Genomic DNA, 20,149 nt, shown 5'->3' on the forward strand with positions numbered 1-20,149 from the left:
TAGTCAACATAATACCAGGAAGATCCAAACTTAATTTCCTCGATCTCATTAAGCCAGCAGGGCAGGTAGGAGAGGCCACACCTACTGTGTCCACCCTGGTTTTTGAAGTATTTCTTGTGGCAGTTCAATTCAAGAGGTAGTTATGAAGAGGGCTCCAGTCCTTCTGCAGAGATGGCCAGAAAAGAGGTTGGCTGCCTTCACTGGCCGTGGTTCCCCCATCCTTCTGACACTAGGGTGGGGGAGGGTTGGTGTGAAGGACGACTGTGTGTAGAAGGAGGGCCAACCAGACATGCTAGGAAGATCATGCCTGCGCCACAGAGTGGTTTAGTTGGTAAAAGTGCCGAAGGAGAAGATCAATGGAGTATTCATGGCATAGAATTAGAAACCTACTTCATGACTCCTGATGAAATGAGCATAAAGATCAAACAGAGAGCGGTCTAGGACAGAGCCAGCGGAATGCCATAAGGCCCTGGAAAAATACAGGACTGGAAAAATACATGAGTGATGAGGTGAAAAGGATACTGCTTAAGTACACTTATGCAACAAGGAACTAAACCAGTCTAAGGAAATGTTTCCCACCTCTATCCTCTCAAGACATTGAAGGAGTGGGTGACAGACAGTATCAAATGCTGCAGAGAGGTCAAGGGGTACAATGACTCACCTCTGTTCAAAAGGTTCCTAATGTCTTCGAGCATCGCAAGTGCAATTGACTCAGTCCCGTGCTTGGGTATGAATCCTGCCTGTGCTTCATTAAGGTGGCCATGGTTTTCAAGAAAAACTGAAAAGCTGATCATTAGCGATAGATTCTGTAATTTTGGCATGATAATGGTGTAGTGAGATTGGATGGAATCTGGCAAGATTCTGAGGCTCGCCATTGTGTTTTTTTAGTAAGGGTGTCAGAATCACTCGTTTACGTGCGACTGGGACAATTCACGGTGCTGAGGGAAGAATTGCAGCTCTTCAGCACGTTAGGGCCAAGAACGTCTTGAAAAGAGTGGAAAATATTGGGAAGGCAAGGATCAAGGGAAGAGAAGATTGGATGGTAGAGATTTTGGCTGATAGAGAACAGTGGAAAAAGAATAAAGGAATGGATGGTAATGCTAGGAGCGAAAACAGTGCAATGTTGTCAAGCGACAGATCATCAAAGGCTATAGATGGGGAGAATTTATAAATATAAATATTCTCAATTTTGAGGACAATTAGTTTAGCAGTTCTTCCACAGATATTCTGAGGCAGGCATATCCTTTTTTATGCAGTTCGGAAAAGTGAGTTCTTTGGTAAATGTAAAAGTTTGTCTCAAGATATGTGGTGCAGCTGAGATGTCATTAGAATAATAAGAATGTGTCGCTTTAAGGATGACTGAATAATAGTTTCTCCTAGATTTGAAGCAAAGGAGCCTATTGTCTGGTGACATAGGTTTCCTCCATTGTCATTTTGACTGTTTACAGATATACTTAAGATTGTGGAATTTTGGACGGTGCCTGTATTTTGGATTTTTACAGACATCCAGTGTGTAGAGAGGAGATTTGATAAAAAGAAATGCAAGGATTTGGAGAACACTGGTCGTACATTGGTGATGTAACTTGAATCGAAAAGTTGGAAAGGTGTATTAATGCTTCACTAAGTAAGTAGGCTCAGAGCTTACCCTACTTTCTGTCTGGGATGGGATCAATAGCAGTGTCAGTAACACAGGAACACGCTAATGAGGAGAATTTAATTTCCACTTCTTTGCACAAGGTGAGTTCAGTTTTGCAGGAGGAATTAACAGTTCATTTGAGAGAAAACCTACAGACGTGCAGATCACGAGGGTGGCAGTATCAAGGTCCAGATGGATATTAACTTTAATTTTGAAGTGTCCTCATAGGATACATTTGGAGGCTTTCAAGTCATAGCAAAATATATTGTTGATTACATCAGTACCAAAGCTAGTGGAAGCACAAGGAGGCCAAGAGACAAGGGAAAAACTAAGGGCCCGATTCACAGAATGAACTTAAGACTCAATCCTAAACGTACTACTATTTTGGTATTTACAGAATGCACTTACTACTTTTGACATTCACAGAATGCACTTACTACTTTTGGTATTCACAGAATGAACTTACTACATTTGGTATTCACAGAAGTTAGGATTTTGTCTTAAGTTTGTCTTAAGACAAACTTAAGACAGACTTAAGACAAACTTAAGACAGACTTAAGACAAACTTAAGACAGACTTAAGACAGACTTATGTTAGGATTTTGTCTTAAGTCTGTCTTAAGTCTGTCTTAAGTTTGTCTTAAGTCTGTCTTAAGTCTGTCTTAAGTTTGTCTTAAGTTTCTTTTAAGACAAACTTAAGACAAAATCCTAACTTATGTGAATACCAAAAGTAGTAAGTTCATTCTGTGAATGCCAAAAGTAGTAAGTGCATTCTGTGAATACCAAAATAGTAGTAAGTTTAGGATTGAGTCTTAAGTTCATTCTGTGAATCGGGCCCTAAGATCATTTTAGAAGAGATGGATACTTTAAAATTGAAGAGTTCCCCTATGCTAAATGTGAGTGCAATGATAAACCAGTAGGGCCTACAACTGCATCTTAAACAGGGTAACAGGAACTTGACTGCCCTGTTTAAGTTAAGCTGCACACTCTTAGACTGTGCAGTTTCAAAATGTGATTCATTTCTAACTGGAATAGGATATAAAAAATATATCAATGTTATTCTTGTGACAAATAGCTATTTCATGAAAATAGAAATCATTAGTCACAATGATTTCTATTTACATGTGCAAAGGATACTTGTACAAGGCTAATATATGCCTGACTTCAAGAAATTTGGATTGGGCTTTTGGCCTTACTATCCTTCCTCTAGCTGAATGTCCAGCAGCCTACTAGTAGTTTCTTTTACACTCCCCACCAGAGCCAAGAGGGGGGAAGGGCGCTGCGCGAACGCGGCGGGTCACTGCAGAGTCCGACCCACCTACGCCGCTCGTCCTCCACAGGGCTGCCCCCAAGCTCCGGCCCCGGTGCGATCCTGAGTTCGGGGACCTCCAGGCTGCTCACCTCCTCAGTCGGCCCAGCGCCTCCGCTCCGTCATGCCAGTCCCCCCCCCCCGGCGCGGGCCCAAGGTCAGGCAGGGCTCCGCTCCGCAAGTTATGGGGGGGGTTGCCTCGCGGCAGTGCTGATGTCTCTTGCCGGGCACTGCGAGTCCCAATGGAGCCTGAACCCTTCGCCGCAACTCTCCAACCGCCGGCCTACTCCCCAGCTCTGGCGCCCGCCTCCTACGCGAGGGCGGGGATTCCTAGGCCGGTCTCCGCCGCCACCACCTCGGCGGTCCCGCTCCTTCCTGCCGCCTTTCGGAACCGGACCACTCAGCCCAATCGCTCTCCTGGATGGCGAGTGCGGTCCTGGGGTGTGGGCTCCCAAATAAACTCACTGCTCCGGGGTGCTAAACAAGGCTTAGCAGTAATCGGCGCCGGAGGGACAGCAAAACACGTCTCACTCCGTCGCCATCTTGGCCACGCCCCCGCATATCCCTTTTTATGTAGTTTGGGAAGGTGAGTTCTTTGGTAAATGTAAAAGTTTGTCTCAAGATATTTGGTGCAGCTGAGATGTCATTAGAATAATAAGAATTTGTCGCTTTAAGGATGACTGAGTAATAGCTTCTCCTAGATTTGAAGCAAAGGAGCCTATTGTCTGGGGACATAGGTTTCCTCCATTGTCATTTTGATTGTTTACAGATATACTTAAGATTGTGGAATTTTGGACGGTGCCTGTATTTTGGATTTTTACGGACATCCCGTGTGTAGAGAGGAGATTTGATGAAAAGAAATGCATGGATTTGGAGAACACTGGTCGTACATTAGTGATGTAACTTGAATCGAAAAGTTGGAAAGGTGTATTAATACTTCACTAGGTAAGTGGGCTCAGAGCTTGCCCTACTTTCTGTGTGGGGTGGGATCAATAGCAGTGTCAGTAACACAGGATCAAGCTAATGAGGAGAATTTAATTTCCACTTCTTTGCACAAGGTGTGCTCAGTTTTGCAGGAAGAATTAACAGTTCATTTGAGAGAAAACCTACAGACGTGCAGATCACGAGGGTGGCAGTATCAAGGTCCAGATGGATATTAACTTTAATTTGGAAGTGTCCTCATAGGATACATTTGGAGGCTTTCAAGTCATAGCAAAATATATTGTTGATTACGTCATTACCAAAGCTAGTGGAAGCCCAAGGAGGCCAAGAGACAAGGGAAAAACTAAGATCATTTTAGAAGAGATGGATACTTTAAAATTGAAGAGTTCCACTATGCTAAACGTGAGTGCAATGATAAACTAGTAGGGCCTTCAACTGCATCTTAAATAGCGTAACAGGAACTTGACTGCTCTATTTAAGTTAAGCTGCACACTCTTAGACTGTGCAGTTTTCAAAATGTGATTTATTTCTAACTGGAGTAGGATATAAAAAATATATCAATGTTATTCTTGTGACAAATAGCTATTTCATGAAAATAGAAATCATTAGTCACAATGATTTCTATTTACATGTGCAAAGGATACTTGTACAAGGCTAATATATGCCTGACTTCAAGAAATTTGGATTGGGCTTTTGGCCTTACTATCCTTCCTCTAGCTGAATGTCCAAGCGCCTACTAGTAGTTTCTTTTACACTCCCCACCAAAGCCAAAACTTTCCCTGCACAAAATATATCCAACCTTCTACATTAGCAAATACTGATCAATAAAAGTTTGGCCAAGATCAAAGCTCTGCTTAGACAAAAGTTCATCTGAATGCCCCTTTTTTCTCAACAACACATATGACACAGAATAAAACACAGCTTTTATGAAACCATCAAGTTGCATTTACCCTGAAAAGAAAAAGGTGACCTGAAGGTGTGCGTTTTGTTTTGATCAAGGATGGGCCAGACAAAGTTGACTATGGGAGAAGCTAGGCGAGAGAGAAATCTTGACAGGGTTCAGCTTTGCCATCTTGCAAAACCGAGGCACAAAGCATTGTGGCCAAACTTATGTCACTGGTCGAGCCTGGAAGTGGACAGTAGTGCTACAAAATTGAGGAGGGGAATGTGCAGTTCTTTCTTTATGATTGGTTATGGACACACCAATCAGTGATAGGTTATCTTTATAAAAACTGCAGACTTCCTTCTCAAGTGGGAAAGCTACTTCGCAATGAGCAAGAACGAAAATGGCCTGTGTTTAAACACACCTGCCTCCCAGAGGTGAAGGACTGAGGGGCGTGACTCCTGCTTGGCTTGAACACACATCTGAGAGAACCAGGGGGACTGGTCATTTGTAGATACAAAAGGGTTTGAGGGTCAGTCCTTGTTGTCTTTGGGATACCTGCCTGCTGCTGTGAATTTGACATCAGGAGAATTCAAGAACTAAACAGAGTTGCATCTGCTTGGAAGAAAATCAACAAGACCAGTAGTGCCAAATGTTTGGTTGTAGTTCTGACAGAAGCGTGGAAAACATTTGCCCTTCTTGAACTCATCCCTGCATCCAAGAAATTATTTCCGAAGATTGGGAACTTTTAGAGAAAGAGGGAAATCCTTTCAACTGGAACCCTTGGACTGGTTTTACGAGAGCAAGTTTGAAGATTTGGACATTTTGTCTAGGTTTATGATGGGGCTGGTAAAATCATTTTTAGTGCAAACTCATGTTGGCTCCTTTAACAGAATTACAATTTGGCTGTAAGTTGTATGTGTTTGCTCCTGCAATTTGCGGGAGGTAAAACCTGCTAAAAATTGTGGTAGCAAATGGTACACATACCTTCTTTGCGCATCTCAGAATAGGAAATAAAAGAGCATTTCAGATTTTTAAAGGACAAGGAAAAATTGCCTCTTTTGTTAGACACTGCCATAGAGTCATACCCCATCATCTGCACATGCCGCTGAGGGGTGTTCTTTTTTCTAGAGTGCTGACAGTATCAGCACCAGGTCATGTTTTTTAAAGACATTATGAAATAACACCTCATACCATAATCTTTTTAATGTAAGTGCATTTCTGGTGCTGAACATTAATGATTTTAATGACATGGAGCTTGTTTGTGTCATGTGCGGTACATAGTGGGTTAGCTCCACTTCCTTTTTTCAGTTTTATATGGGGATTTAATACCATATTACGTTTTGTGCTTCATAGTTCCATTCCTGCCTTTCTGATTTTGTTATGAAATATGTGTGCATTCTCTTGGGCACGCCTTCATTTATATGTTTAGCTTCTAGGGCAATTTGCCCAAGTCCAAACACACTTTTACGAAACTCGGGCTCAGGTAATGTATTCATAGTTGGAAATGTACATCACAAGTAAAACAGTTTAATCGTTAGTGTAAGGGAAACATTGTGCAGCCAAACTACAATATAACTAATAATAGCAGGCAAAGGACAAATAAAAGTCTCGAAAGGCCCCCTTGCCCATTCTAATAGGAACACTGTTGCACAAGACACACATGTCCAGGTGAACAGCACAATAAGAATAAACATGGTTGCACTCTTGCTTGTAAGGTTGATTCTGTCAGGATTTTGTTTCAACATAGACATGGGATTAGGTGTAGAGGAAGTCAGAGGTGCAAACGGTGGAAAACAGGTTCATGGAAACTGAAAGGACTGGAACACTAGGCCACTTAGCAGACTGTGCTCTCAACTGACACTCAAGTCTTGGTTAATTAGACATTTTCGGGGCATAAAGGGTAGAGCTAGTATTTAAGGGTCTATCAAAGCAGGACTCGACACTTGGCAACCTGTAATTTTTTGTATCTCTCCATTCTAGTTCATAACAGTTTATGCGTGCCTTATGGTTGTTATTTTCTTCCCTTTTAGTTCCATTGTGCTTAGGATTTACCTACCTTTTCCACATCGCTGTATATGTTATTATCTGTGATACTTCCGCTATCCACACCTTCTCATACGCTCCTTCAGCTCACGCCTCCTCTTTTTTTCAGAGGTGTCATGTGGCCTCCCACTGGCAGCCTAAGTTGTAGACGGTTGTCACAGCAACATCCGCTGCTGAAAACGGTTAATTTAAGTCTCTATACTCCGTTTCAAAATGCTTTATTCGGTTTGTACAAGTACAACCATATAGCAACATACATCAATACAGTTGAAAATCATATTTATGTAAGTTAAATAAAGAAACGTTTAAAATTACATCAATATCCATGCCAATCTTGTTAAATCCGTAAGGTATATCTCATTTGTGTACAGAGTTAAATTTGGTCACTGTATATTATTTAGCAGCAGTTGAAAGTTTAGTGCAAGTACGCCAAGTATAATAGTGCAAAATCCGAAAGACCTATTATAGGCATAAAGTGCAGTTGACATGTGCAAATATGCAAAGTTATAAGTAAAGTGCAACGTCTGTTTGGTCACTTAGGTATTTTTAGCAGCAATTTGTATGTGATAAAGTTTGTACAAACGTTAGTGCAAAAAAAAAAAAAAAAAGTGCAAAGCCGGAAGACAATCATTACCAAAGGTACATTCAACAGAGTAGATATAGAATTCATATAAGGAAAATGCACATAGCTCAACAGTAACTCACAGTTAGTCATAGGATGTAAAAACCAACGTGGGTAACAAAAAGAGAAATCATATAATAATTGATTTCCTATGCCAAATACATTTTAAAATATAGGTGGCCACACGGTAACACACATTCGGGGAAGCCAGGTCAAACAACAATTGCATAGCAGCTCTTGTATTGCACATGTTGTGTTCTAAAAATAATTGCTTCAGATAAAACTTTCTAAAACCAGTATAAAAATTACAAAAAAGTAAAAAGTGGCAAATACTCTGTTTGGATTTCCCATCGCATGGGCACAGACATAACCCAGGTTTTTTTACAGTGGGGAAAGCCACCAAATGGTGGACTATACCCAACCTCAGGCGTGCTAGAACATAGCGATGGGAGTTAATACTAACAAATGTAAGATAGGATGGGAATCCTGTGCTAAGGTTATACTCCAGATACAATTTGAACGTACTTTGCATAGCATACTCCTTCATTCTGGTCCCTTTTGCGTGATCCAAATAGGTGGTTTTAAGGTCACGCTTCGTTAAAACCGATTTTGTTAAAATATCTTTAAAAATGTCCTGACCAAAAAGTATCTTGTACCAGGAGTAAATGTGTTTTAACCAGGGTATTTTCGAATGCCGATCCAATTTAATACAGTCCAAAATTACTTCCTGGGTACACCTAGTTTCTTCTCTGGCCCATATGGACCGCCATAGAGAAAGGGGACGCAATGTAATCAGGTCTGTGACATAATTTATGCCTAGCTCTCTGTGAGTGATCTCATTTGACGCTGAAACAGGGAGGCATAGTAGTCGTTTCAGGTACCTGTTTTTCTCTTGCTGGATGGATAGGGCAATCTTAGAATTATATCCCCATATCCCTGCTCCATATAAGGCAGAGGACAAGCACCTTGAGTTGTAGATGGAAATCATCTCTCTGATTCTGCGACCCCCCAGTTTAGAGGCGAATCTGAAGATGCAATTTGTATTTCTAGTCATCTTCATGCCAACACAGGATTGCTCGTTTACCCATCTCCCATCTCCTGAGAAGGTAATGCCTAAATAGCAAAAATGTTGAACAGACTCAAGTTTATCCCCATCTAAAAAGAATGACTTATTTTTCTTTATTTTCTTACCACAAGTCATGGTCATAGTCTTACCCTTATTAATTTTAAGCTTTCTGCCCTTAATAAAAATATGAAATTTCTCGATTAGCTTTTGCAGCCCATTCGCGGTCCTGGAAATCAGGACCGCGTCGTCCGGATATAAAAGGACCGGTATTTGTTTTCCGTTGATAATGGGGGCATCAGCATAAGATTCTTGTAGAAATTGATCAACCTGGTTTATAAAAAGGGAGAATAAAAGGGGAGCAAGCACACACCCTTGTCGGATCCCTCTGCCAATTTTAAAAAAGGGGGTGCATTCACCATCTGATCCGAACCTGACCTTACTTGAAAGACTACTATACATTCTGGCCAGGAGGTGGATAATTTCGGGTGGTGCGCCTATGGCAAGTAGTGTTGGCCAGAGCAGTGCATGTTCCACTAGGTCGAATGCGGAACTTAGATCGGCAAAGCACATAAACAAATTCCACTCCTTGGCTTTTGTGTACTTGCCGATAATAAGTTCTAGGTTCACGCACTGCTCCATAGTCCCTAGACCTCTTCGGAACCCATACTGAATAGGTGAAAGGAAATTTTTGTCTTCGGCCCAGGACTCCAATCTTACCAGAAGCACGCAACTCAAAATCTTTAACGACGAGTCTAAAAGTGAAATTGGGCGATAATTTCGTGCTTCGGCCCTTGAGCCCTTTTTGAAGAGTGGCACTAAGATGGATTGACCCCATGAGGTTGGTAACTTATCCTCGATTGCAGCATTAAAGTAGCGTGTTAAAATGGGGGCCCATAAAGCAATCTCGGATTTGAAGAAGTCCACAGGGACCCCATCTGGGCCCGGGGCTTTCCCCCCCTTACTCTTCTCAATTGCCTCAATCACCTCATTTAGTGTCACCGTAAACAATAATTTCTCCCATTTAAAACAGGTTGGTGTATCAGTTAAAACATTAAAATTTGAAACGGAAGTAAAATCAGGGGTAAAATCAGAATTAAAAATCCCAGTGAAGTGTGCTATCCAGGCCTGACAACTGACATGCGAGGTAAGTTCAGGAATGTTGTCGTTCTTCAAGAACGGACTATTTACAGTGTCCCAAAAAAGTTTATGATCTTTGGTATCTGCAGCCTGATCTAATTTTGCCCATGCCTCGTCCTGCAATTCCTTCTTCCTGGTGGATAGTGCAGTTTTGTAATTATGACGCTCTTCCCTGATCTTACAAGAGTCTCTTGGTGTGGCATCAAGTGAAATTTTTAACCTTTTTAATGACTGGGCACAATTGTCATCAAACCACGCCACCTTGACTTTTCTTGGTTTCCGGATTTTACGTGTCAGGGATTTCTCAATAGCTTTTGTTATTGTTAAAAATTTAGATAACAGGGTTCGTGGGCATGGTTTCGGAGATAAGCAGTACTCGACCTCTCCACAACAGTTTGTGATCACATTGGAAACAAATTTAACGGGGTCGACTTTTGTCCATTTCACCCTCGTCCCATTCGGTCTTCCTACAGCAATGTCCTGAATTGGTTGACCATATGTATTCCTTTTGGTTCCCCACCCCAATAGTTCAACAGTTACACTATTGTGATCGCTGACCGTTTGTTCGATCACCCAAACATTGATATAGGCTACAGAGCAAGATACCATAATATGATCAATAAATGATTGGCTATTCCTTCCATGGAATGTCGGACATCTAGCATTGTTTGCGTTCTTATTGCATTCAAGGAGTTCCAGGTCGTATTTAGCCAATAGGTTATTCAGAGCGCTACCAAGGTTGTTATGCGGGAAATGATTATGTACACATGTTGTTTCCCTTCCCGAGTACTCCTCCCTATGGCCGCATGCCCCCTTGAGTGCGTAAGTACATGATTTAATGTTAAAATCTCCTACCCACAGGATGGCAGCTGATTTGGGTGTACTTAGTAGAATTGCATCAATGGCCCGCTCTATGTCAGAAATAAACATTCCCTGTTTGTGCCCCGCAATATTGTTATAAAAATTCACTATTATTAAGTCTCTGTATCCACTGTGGGCCAAACGCAGGACAGAAGCATGATCTCCTAGGACTACGTGATCACTAACACAGAACTCAGTCAGTGCGGTAGATATCTGAGTCACAAGTCCACCCTTGGCTCGACCAGCCTGGGAGACCACAGCCTGCACATTAAAGGAGGTATAACCCTCAACGTGTACTTCAGCCCTATCCCAAGTTTCTTGCAGGCAGATTATGTCGTAACCCTGTTTAATAAAGTCAGCCCATATGGGGGTGTTTACCTTAGAAGCTAACCCAGCTATATTCCACGTAATAGCCCTCAGGGTCTCTTCCGAGGCTACTTGGGATGGGTCGGTAACTGTTATGGCTGGTGGTATTATTGGGTTTCCCAGGCAGTTTTCAGCAGTACATATGGTAACGTCTATCACGGTTAGATCATTCGAGCTTATTACAGGGGTATCTGCTGGAGGTTCCCCAACTGTATTGCCGGCCATTAACCTGGGGGCCTCACTTGCAAGCAGTTCTTCAACAGGGGTATTCTCGAGTCAATCATTTTCATCTAGGGAATTAAATATCTGAAATCTGTTCGATGTTGGGACTGCAAATTGACCACAAATGTTAGTTCCTGGCCCAATGGCATTTTGGTTGTTAAGGTATTTTGGGTTTGGCATTCTGTATAAATTCATGGGATGTTGTAGAACATACTGATTATTTGGGTCATGAAAGGTCAAGGGGTACCCAACTGATTGTGCTGGTGCCTGCTGTACTAGTGGATAAGGCGTGTTAATTGCTCTAGGGTGTTTAAAATTCTGCACAGGAATCTTGTATCCCACCAGATTTCTATAAAAGTAGTCCAATGGGAACAAGGTGGTATTGTAATCATTGTCTGAAGGGATGGGCGCATTCAAGATGGAATCTCTTGCCCATTCGGTGGTTTTATAGTTTATGATTACACAGTCCCCGCTAATCTCCTTTTTACTAGGGCCCACCCACCCTACCCTTTGGGTTGAAAGGATCTGGCCTGCCCCACTTAGGGGGAATCCACAGTTATGGACAAGCCAGTGTAAAATTTTGTTTTTAAGCGTTTCACTGTTTTCAAATTGGGAGGGTTTAAGTTTTGGGACATTGGCAAGAATTGCCACGTATGGCCTACTTTCTGGTGGTAGATTTATCACAGCAGGAATGATATTATTATAGTAACTGCGTGCTGGTGGATTCCCGCTTACTGAAGTATGACCCGTAAGCACTTCTCCTCTTACCCTGGAAGAAGAGGAAGTTGAAGGCCCATTGAAGGTATTGCCTGGAGTATTAGTATGTAAATTTGTAGGCTTGCCGGGAGCTGCCGTAGGGGTCACATTTCTAGCGGATGGGACCTGTGGTTTAGTTGTGTTAGAGACGGTCTTATTAGCCTTATTCACAGTCGGTACATTCAAGGTGGTTTGAGTAGATTGTGGACCCAGATGTTCAAGGATGTCTAGTTTAGCTAAGCCCAATTTCTCCAGGTTTTCCACCTTTTTACATATCTGCTCGAGTTTGTCATTTAGGGGGGCAATAAGGAGTTTCATAGCATCCATAATGTGACCTATTATAGACTCCCCATTGTCTATGATTCCCAAATTTGAGCTTGACTGTGGTGGTTCTCTTCCATTGGTCTGTTCTAATAGTGATAAAGTTGCCTTCTTTCTTCTACCCCTTTGTTTAGCCCACCCCCTACTTGGGGCCTGTAATTTTCTATTGTGCATGCGTCTAGATCTGCGATGGACAGAGCCGTGATTGGTCGTGCTATCGGCACAGCTGTTATTGGGTGAATCAATTGTGTGAATAGGATCATCGTTATCGCAGGAAATCAAGATTGCACTGGTCTCAGGCGCCTTGCTAGGCCCCGGTTCCTCAGATGGTGTAGCAATAATCTGCAAATTAGGAGTTAGGGACAACCGACTATCCCTATCATGAAATACTGCAGGAAGCGTAGGAGGATCTTCCACAGGGGTTGGCACGGCCCCGGGAAGACCTGTGTAAGATTGCATTAAGATAGAATCATTTGATATTGCTGTCACATTTATATTATGTACGTTACTGTCGGCAGGTTGTGATATCTGCTGAATTAGACAGGTACTAGGTGGTAGCGACAATCGTCTCTCAGTATTTTCGATGGCATTTGCTACCACCACGATTGTCTGTTGGAGCATGCGATCTATTGCAGTTAGCGTTGGTAACGGTGTTTTAGTTTGAGCAGTGTTCCTTGTAACAGAGCGTGTATGAATGGGCGTTTTTTTGCCGTGTTCTTAGCGGTGGATTTGGGCTCCATGGGGGCCATTTACAGTATGCTTAATCAACAAATATGTAGATACCTTAGCGGTCGGTGGCAGATCGACCAGGGGGTAGTGCCCAGCCCAGACTCCTCAGGCCTCTGAGGGCCACAGAGGGCCCGCCCTTTGCCCGGGCTTAGCCCCGGGCACTGCCCCGCGACGCAGGAAGGCCAGCCCCTTTAACGGCGCCTCCGGGCGCCAAGCCTCGACGCGACTTCCGGTCCTGTCGCGGAGGCTTCTGGGGACTGTAGTCTCAACTCCCCCGCTCTGCAGCAGTCCCGGTGTTGGAGGGCTGCGGCGGGGGGAGGAGACAGTAGGCGCGGTGATGGACGCTCGAGACCCCTTTCAGGCGAGGCTGGCGGCAGGTCAGGATCCCAGGAGGCGGACAAGCGTGCAGGTAGGCACACGCACTGGACACAGCAGGTTCTGGTCTCTATACTCATATTCAACTGGTCTGTACCCCATACTCATCTGTGGTCTCCAAAATCCCATACAGCTGTTGCAGTGACACACCATACTTCCGCCAGCAGAAACTGCCATACCACTCCCCCCCCCCCTGCAGAGTCCAGTCTAAGGGTGAACTCCAGTCCAGTATTTCTGTCTGGTTACTGTTATATTTAGCCTGTCTCTTTTCTGTCTGTGGGTTTTCATTGTCACTCACATGATGTCACCACTAGAATCTTTGGTGACATCATGGAGTGTTGGGGCTTGCCCTGGTCTCTACTGGCAGTTGGCACCAGGCAGGCTGAGTGACAAGGAGGTCACTCCTGGTGTGTCTTCTCTTATTACCATCTTGAAGACTTGACCTGAAACCCAGCCTGAATAAAGTAACTTAATAATACACCTGGCTCTGGACTTCTATTTACAACAGTTACCTTCCCCGTCCTTTCCCATATTTCTATAGTGAGCGGGCAGTGATCATTTCCCAGTTGTCTAGACATTAAGGAACACCACAGGACTTTATCAGATCTTCTTACCAGGAACCTGACAGATTCAGAGCAGGACATTTATACTTGAATTCCACAGCATCAATAAACGTATTCCCATCGAGAGAGATGGCATGACTTGGCCTTCAAAATCTAACAAATGATTCATTAAATTGTAGACTAGTAAGCACCGTCTATCAAACAAACCCCTCTTTTACACTTTGTGAACCAATGTAACAATATATCGCCTTTGTAACCATTGAGAGACACAGGGCCAGATTTTAGGGTCAAGGCTAGAACTGAGTGGAAGGCAAAGCATACATGATCATACCAAGACTGTAAAGGCCAGGTAGCTGAGAAAGAATTCAGTAGTCACAGCATCTGCTGTTGGAGCTTTCCAGAAGAGTATTGGCCAATATTTAATTCCATTTTTTTTTTATTATGAAGGGAGTGTCCAGGATTCTACAAACACAACACCACTCAACAAATTAACATCAAATTACTCGGCAAGTAATAATCATACTGTTGCCTTCTTGCCAGTTAATATTGAATTCTAACCCTATGGCACCAGTTATCTTCCTTAGTGACAGATGAAATTCACAGTTCAGTATCTACAGAGGATTCAGTAGAATGGTGTCTGATCAGAGAAAATAAAAAATATAGCATGTCTCTTCTCCACGTTTACATCTCCATTCAATTTTCCAGGGTGTAGCAGACTTTGTTCAAACAGACAATGATCCCTTTTTTATGCAAGTATCAAAATATGACTTAATAAATCCTTTTTGGAATATACAATGATATCTCTGCCATGATCAGCCATAAAAAGATAATTAATCAAGTGCCACCAGAAAACATATTCCTTGTGAGGATAAGGCCCGAAGCTTAAATTCATGTTATATTTTACATTAAAGATTAAGAGATGGCTACACCTTTACTTTCATGACCCTGATACCTGGTAGCCATGCTGAAGAGATGACGCACTGACCGCCAGCATGCTAATGGGTTGAGCTTAATCATAGTCATACAGACGCACGCAGCATTCAGCATAGATCACTCGTACATCACAATCCTCCTCCTTTGGTTTTTCATCTCGAACACAGATGTTGTTTTCATTTGTATATATATTTGTAAAACTCAAAACTCACCCGGCCTTAAATCCATTATTTCTATTGTTGCTTCGCTATTTTGTCCCAGCACTGCATTCTTTGGTTTACTTAAGATGATTTTAAGAATTTCGTTGTTCTCCTCAAGACCGTCATTCTTGATATAGACATTCCAAGACTTTGTAGAAACACCTAAGGCAGGAAAAAACATATTAGCCATTTCCCAAGAACATTTTCCCACTGTATGAAAAATGCAATTCATCAGCACATCTCCTAACAAGCAAGCATGGAGCCTTCAAAGGTCAATTGCTCTAGAACACAATGGACACGCATATGAATAAATACAGTCCTTGCATGAAGTGGAAGGGGATTGCTCTACCCTTTAGCATATCCGACTATTTCTGAACCTGTTTTTGTGCAGAGTTCTGTATTAAAAGGGAAAATCGCAACTGGCTATAAATCCTTCTATTTAGGGCCTCCATAAGGTAGGCAAAATGCAAATACATACCATCTAGTTTATGACGTTGTACAGCCATTTGTCTCACACAAATTTGATTAGTATTTCTTCGACATGGTCAATACTTCGACCACCTGTTACCTTGACTTTTTCCATTGATTTGACCTGATCTACTTTTTTGTAAAGATTTCTTTAATGAATTTTCAAACCGAACAGGATACACAGGTGAAAGACTGCAAAAAACAATGTATTACGAAAATGTACTGCAATGTACAAAATACTTAGAGGGTTAAAACAGATACAACTGATAAATCACTGCAGGAGCGGCCAGTCCATTGGGCACTGAGGGGCCACGCCTCTCCACCTCCCCCTCATGAACAGTGTCTGTCAGGCAGCACAAAGGTCAGCCTGACAGACACTGTTCACTTTCAGTTCAAGCAGCCAGGAGGCAGACATGGCATTTAGCGCTGGCTCCTGGCTGCCTGAGCTAAACTTGGCTGGGCTGAGGAAGTCACTGCTCCTGTGGGTGTGACGTCCTCAGCTCAGAAAAGGTCCCTGAGGCCCTCCCCTCAGTGATGAAGGGTAGCGTCACTGATTACCTCGCACCTGGGCGCTTCCGTTTTAAGCCCTGAAGCGCTCAGGATCGAGTGTCAATAAGTGACACTTCATCACAGAGTGGGATGGGGTCAGCAGTCTCACTGACTCCATCCCACTCTGTGATGATGGTGGGACTGCTACCTTCCCTCATTGGCTGACCTTGGGTCAGCTAATGAGGGAAGACAGCAGTTCCAAGCCTTCTGGAACCTCCGAGGCAGAGCTGGCTGCAGGCAAGTGTTTGCTTTAGTTTTAAACTGTTTGGGGCATGCGTGTATTTATGAATGTTTGGTGAAAAGAGTTGTGAATAAATGTGTTTGTGTGCGTGTATGTATGAATGTTTGGTGAAGAGTGTAATGAATGAATGTGTTTGTGTGTATGTGTGCTTGTATATATGAATATGTGGTGAAGAGTGTTGTGAATGAATGTGTTTATGTGCATGTGTGTGTGTGTGTGAATACACTGCTTTAAGTGCTATGTGTATGTGTGCGTGAGTGTGTCCCGTCGCCTCCCTCCCTCCAAAACGTACCCGCCCGCCGCCACAGTGAGTCAGAAAGTCTCAGAGAGACATGCAAGAGAAATTGAAACGTGGTGCCAGCAACCAGACATATAGGGTCATATGCAGAATCCATATGAACCCTATTAATGTTTAACGTGGAGGTAATGCAATGTGGAGTAATAAGCAAACAACGATCTGGCCTGCGTGTAGGACCAGGGCACAGGAAAAGACAGTTGGAAACAAAGTCCCCATCACTGTCCTCACGTCAGGAAGGTTCTCAGGAAATACAGTTTGTGCACGTTGTTCCATCATCTCAAAATAGCCGCCATGGAGAGTGCCATGTCAGTCCAGCGTTTGGCGTGCCGAGTAATATCAGGGATGTCCAGGAGTGTGGTAGAAGAGAACCAGCTCCAGCATCAGCCACAGGTTCAATGCATTGGAGGTATTCATAATGATAATAAAATGATCCAAGTGCATAAGATAAGAAGCACACAATGTGTAGGCTATCACCCTGGGGATGATCACAACTCATCACAAGGCTGACTGGATTTGTGCAGTTTGTTGGGGGACCAATGCAAGACCTTTTTTTAGTCCTCTTATAACATCAATAGGCATATAAGGCTTGGTTAGGCAGATTAAGCAGGCAACTACAACAACTCTTCCCGTGAGATGGGAACAACTCTTCCCGTGAGATGGGGAGGGTCCAAATCATCATCCATGTTACACTCTAAACCAGCCCTAGAGCCACGTTGCTAATCTTTAAGGGTGGATGTCTCCATCCAGAGATTTAGCTATTGATATTTTAATAATAGGACCGATTTCTCATTTGATTCATTTACTCTCCCTTCTGTGTTCTTACTTTTCTTCCCATTTCTCCCATATCTCCCAAAACGTAGCTTTTTTCTCTCCAGGGAACTCTTATGCTCCAAGGAGTTTACACTCCAAATTGATGATACCCACTCTATTTTTGTTGGGGGAATAGGTAGTACCCATTTTATACAAATCTCCCTCCTTGCCAGCAACATCAACATAATACAGATTTTTGTTTCTTTGATCCTTCCCTCTTCCACCCCAAATATTACCATCGCTAGGCTTACCTTAATATCTTTGTTTATAATCTCTTTAACCGTCTTACCCACACCCACCAAGAAGGACTCTATCAGAGGGGACCACCAAAACATGTGGATATCACCAACCCTTTCTTCACCACACTTAGAGCATTAATTCACCTCATGTCTTCCCAGCTTCGACAACTTTGTTGGTGTCCAGTACGGCTTTCAAGATCTTTAGTCTCATCTTTTTGTAATATTTAGGATAGCCAAATTTACATAAACAAAAGTTCGTAATTTCTATCTCGTCCATTGTTAAGGCTTTGAAAAGTGGAAGAGATAGAGCATTTTCCAAGAGAAGAGATCTAAAGGCCTGAAAGGCGAAACAATATGTTAAGAGATCAGCACTCACAATTCCCATAAATCTTTCTCTGACGTAACTTCTTCCAAGCAATTCTTACCCCTTTGACTGCCCAGATAAAACTACTTAATATTCCTTGCAATTTTTTTTAAGAATCGACAATAAAGTCCAGGGGGATTGTATCGAATATAAAAGTAAACTTAGGTAGTATGAACATTTTCAGTAAGTTTGATATTCCTACAAAAGAAAGAGGGAGGTTGTTCCAGGTCTTCAGTAAAATTATAATTTCAGATTTTTACCTTTGCAAAATTTATCTGGGCCAAATCGCTGAGATTCTGTCCCACCTGGATCCCTAAGTATCTGATCTCGTGTTTCACCAGGGGCTAAAGCTGTGGATGTTCAACGTCATTATTTCAGAGTCTTTTGCTGGTTGACTAGCTATCCTGATAATTTGCCGAATTCCTCTAAAGTTAAAAAATAATCTGGAAGGGTGGCCTCCATTTTGCTAGAATAGATCATCAGATCATCTGCATAAAGATCCATCTTCTTTTCCCAACATATATACTTAAAAGGGCTTATATTCGTATTTGTTATTATTGTTGTTCTGCAAAAGGCTCAATATATATGTTGAAGAATAAAGGGGACAAAGGGCATCGATGGCGAGTTCCTCGTTTAATTTCTATCTGATCCATGGGATTCCCATTTACCAGAAGCCTAGCACTAAGGTTACTATAAATCAGTGACACTGCTCTAGAGAAATTCTCCCCTAGTTCATGTTGCCTGATTGTTCACTGTTGGAAGGGCCAACTAACCCTATCAAATGCATTAGCAGCATCAAAGGTAAGTAAGGAGTTTGAATTATTGTGGCTAGATCTATTGTTCCGATTAACTCATGAGTTAGGTTGTGCCGTTGTCTCCCCTTTAAGAAACCCTTTTCATCAAGGTGTATCAACTGGCCAATCAACGCTCGCTAATCATTTTGTCAAAATCTGGGTGCATATTTTATAGTCTGAATGTAAGAGAGATTTCGGTCTGTATTATTTACATAATTTGGGGTTTTAATTTGGTTTTAAAATGATACTAATTGCTTCTTCCCAGGAGTGTGGTAATTCTTTTCCTTCCAGAAAGACGAAGTTTATCATTTCCCTGTACCATGGGGCCAGCTCTTTTTTCAGAACACTATATAGCTCGTTGGGGAGCCTGCTGCTTTCCCTTTTTTTGTTTTTACCATTTCTGATCTTACCTCTTCTAAGATTATATCTGCACAAATAAATCCCTGTGATGTAGGAGACAACCGGGGGATATTTGTTCCCTCAAAGTAATTTTGTAACTGTTCCCTGGATGCTACTGTATCTTCATTATAAAGATCTTTAAAGAACTGTATGAAACCTCCTCCAATTCCTTATCTTCTGAACATTTTGTACACACTATGGGATCTAAAATTTCATTAATATCTTTCCTGTTTAGTTTTGATTTCGTTTTCCACACCAGCAGCTTCACACAACCGCCCCCCTGTACTCGTAGTGAGATATCTTACTAGCCTCCCACTTCTTTTTAATTTCTTCTTCTAGGAAACTTGATAAACTGTATTTAGCTTCCTGCAGGTTGCCCTGTATTTGAGCCTGGTTTTGTATGTTCAGAGGGTTCTAAAGTTCCTTAGAAAGCTTAGTTATATTATGTTCAAATTTCTCAATTTTAGCTTTCCGCTCCCTACTCTAGCCTCTGGAAAGGCTAATTAGACGTCCCCTTATAAAAGCTTTATATGTGTCCCAGACTGATGAGAGTCTATTAATCTGGAAGAATTAATTTGTCTTTTTTTTTTAAATTTCAACTAAATTAGTGCATCTTTTTTTTGTGTCAGTGATTGAGTTAGTTTAAGCACCAAATTAACAGCTGAATGATCTGATACATGTTCTAATATGTGTTCTACGTTGGAGATTTTATCGCCAATCCTACTAGTTACTCACCAAAAAAAATAGATTCTTGAAGAATGCCCACATTTTTTGTTTTTAAACATATATCTATTACCCTTGCTACATTTTTCCCTTCAAATATCTATCAACCCTAGGTTGTCTATCATAAGTTTCATAAAAGCTATTATTTTTGGAGTGTTGCCTGTAGCCCTGGGGGGAGATGTATCTAATATTGGGTCAATCAAAACATTGAATTCAACCCCAATACAATGGGAATGTTTAAATCCAGGAGAGAATTATATACTTCTTGAAGTGGTGCTGGGTCATTTCCTGTCTTAGT

At 42.2% G+C, this 20,149-nt stretch overlaps 1 protein-coding gene across 1 annotated transcript in view; it reads right to left on the bottom strand.

Annotated features, from left to right (window-relative positions):
- LOC147747319 (FRAS1-related extracellular matrix protein 1-like) overlaps positions 1–20,149 on the bottom strand; it is a 1,022,199-nt gene that overhangs the window by 113,651 nt on the left and 888,399 nt on the right. The window contains exon 29 of the mRNA XM_086953165.1: positions 14,979–15,128. Coding sequence (XP_086809291.1) covers positions 14,979–15,128 — 150 coding nt within the window. The remainder of the gene's footprint in view (positions 1–14,978; positions 15,129–20,149) is intronic.

This window comes from Lissotriton vulgaris, chromosome 1_1 (genome assembly GCF_964263255.1).
Source record: "Lissotriton vulgaris chromosome 1_1, aLisVul1.2, whole genome shotgun sequence".
Taxonomy (NCBI): Eukaryota; Metazoa; Chordata; class Amphibia; order Caudata; family Salamandridae; genus Lissotriton; species Lissotriton vulgaris.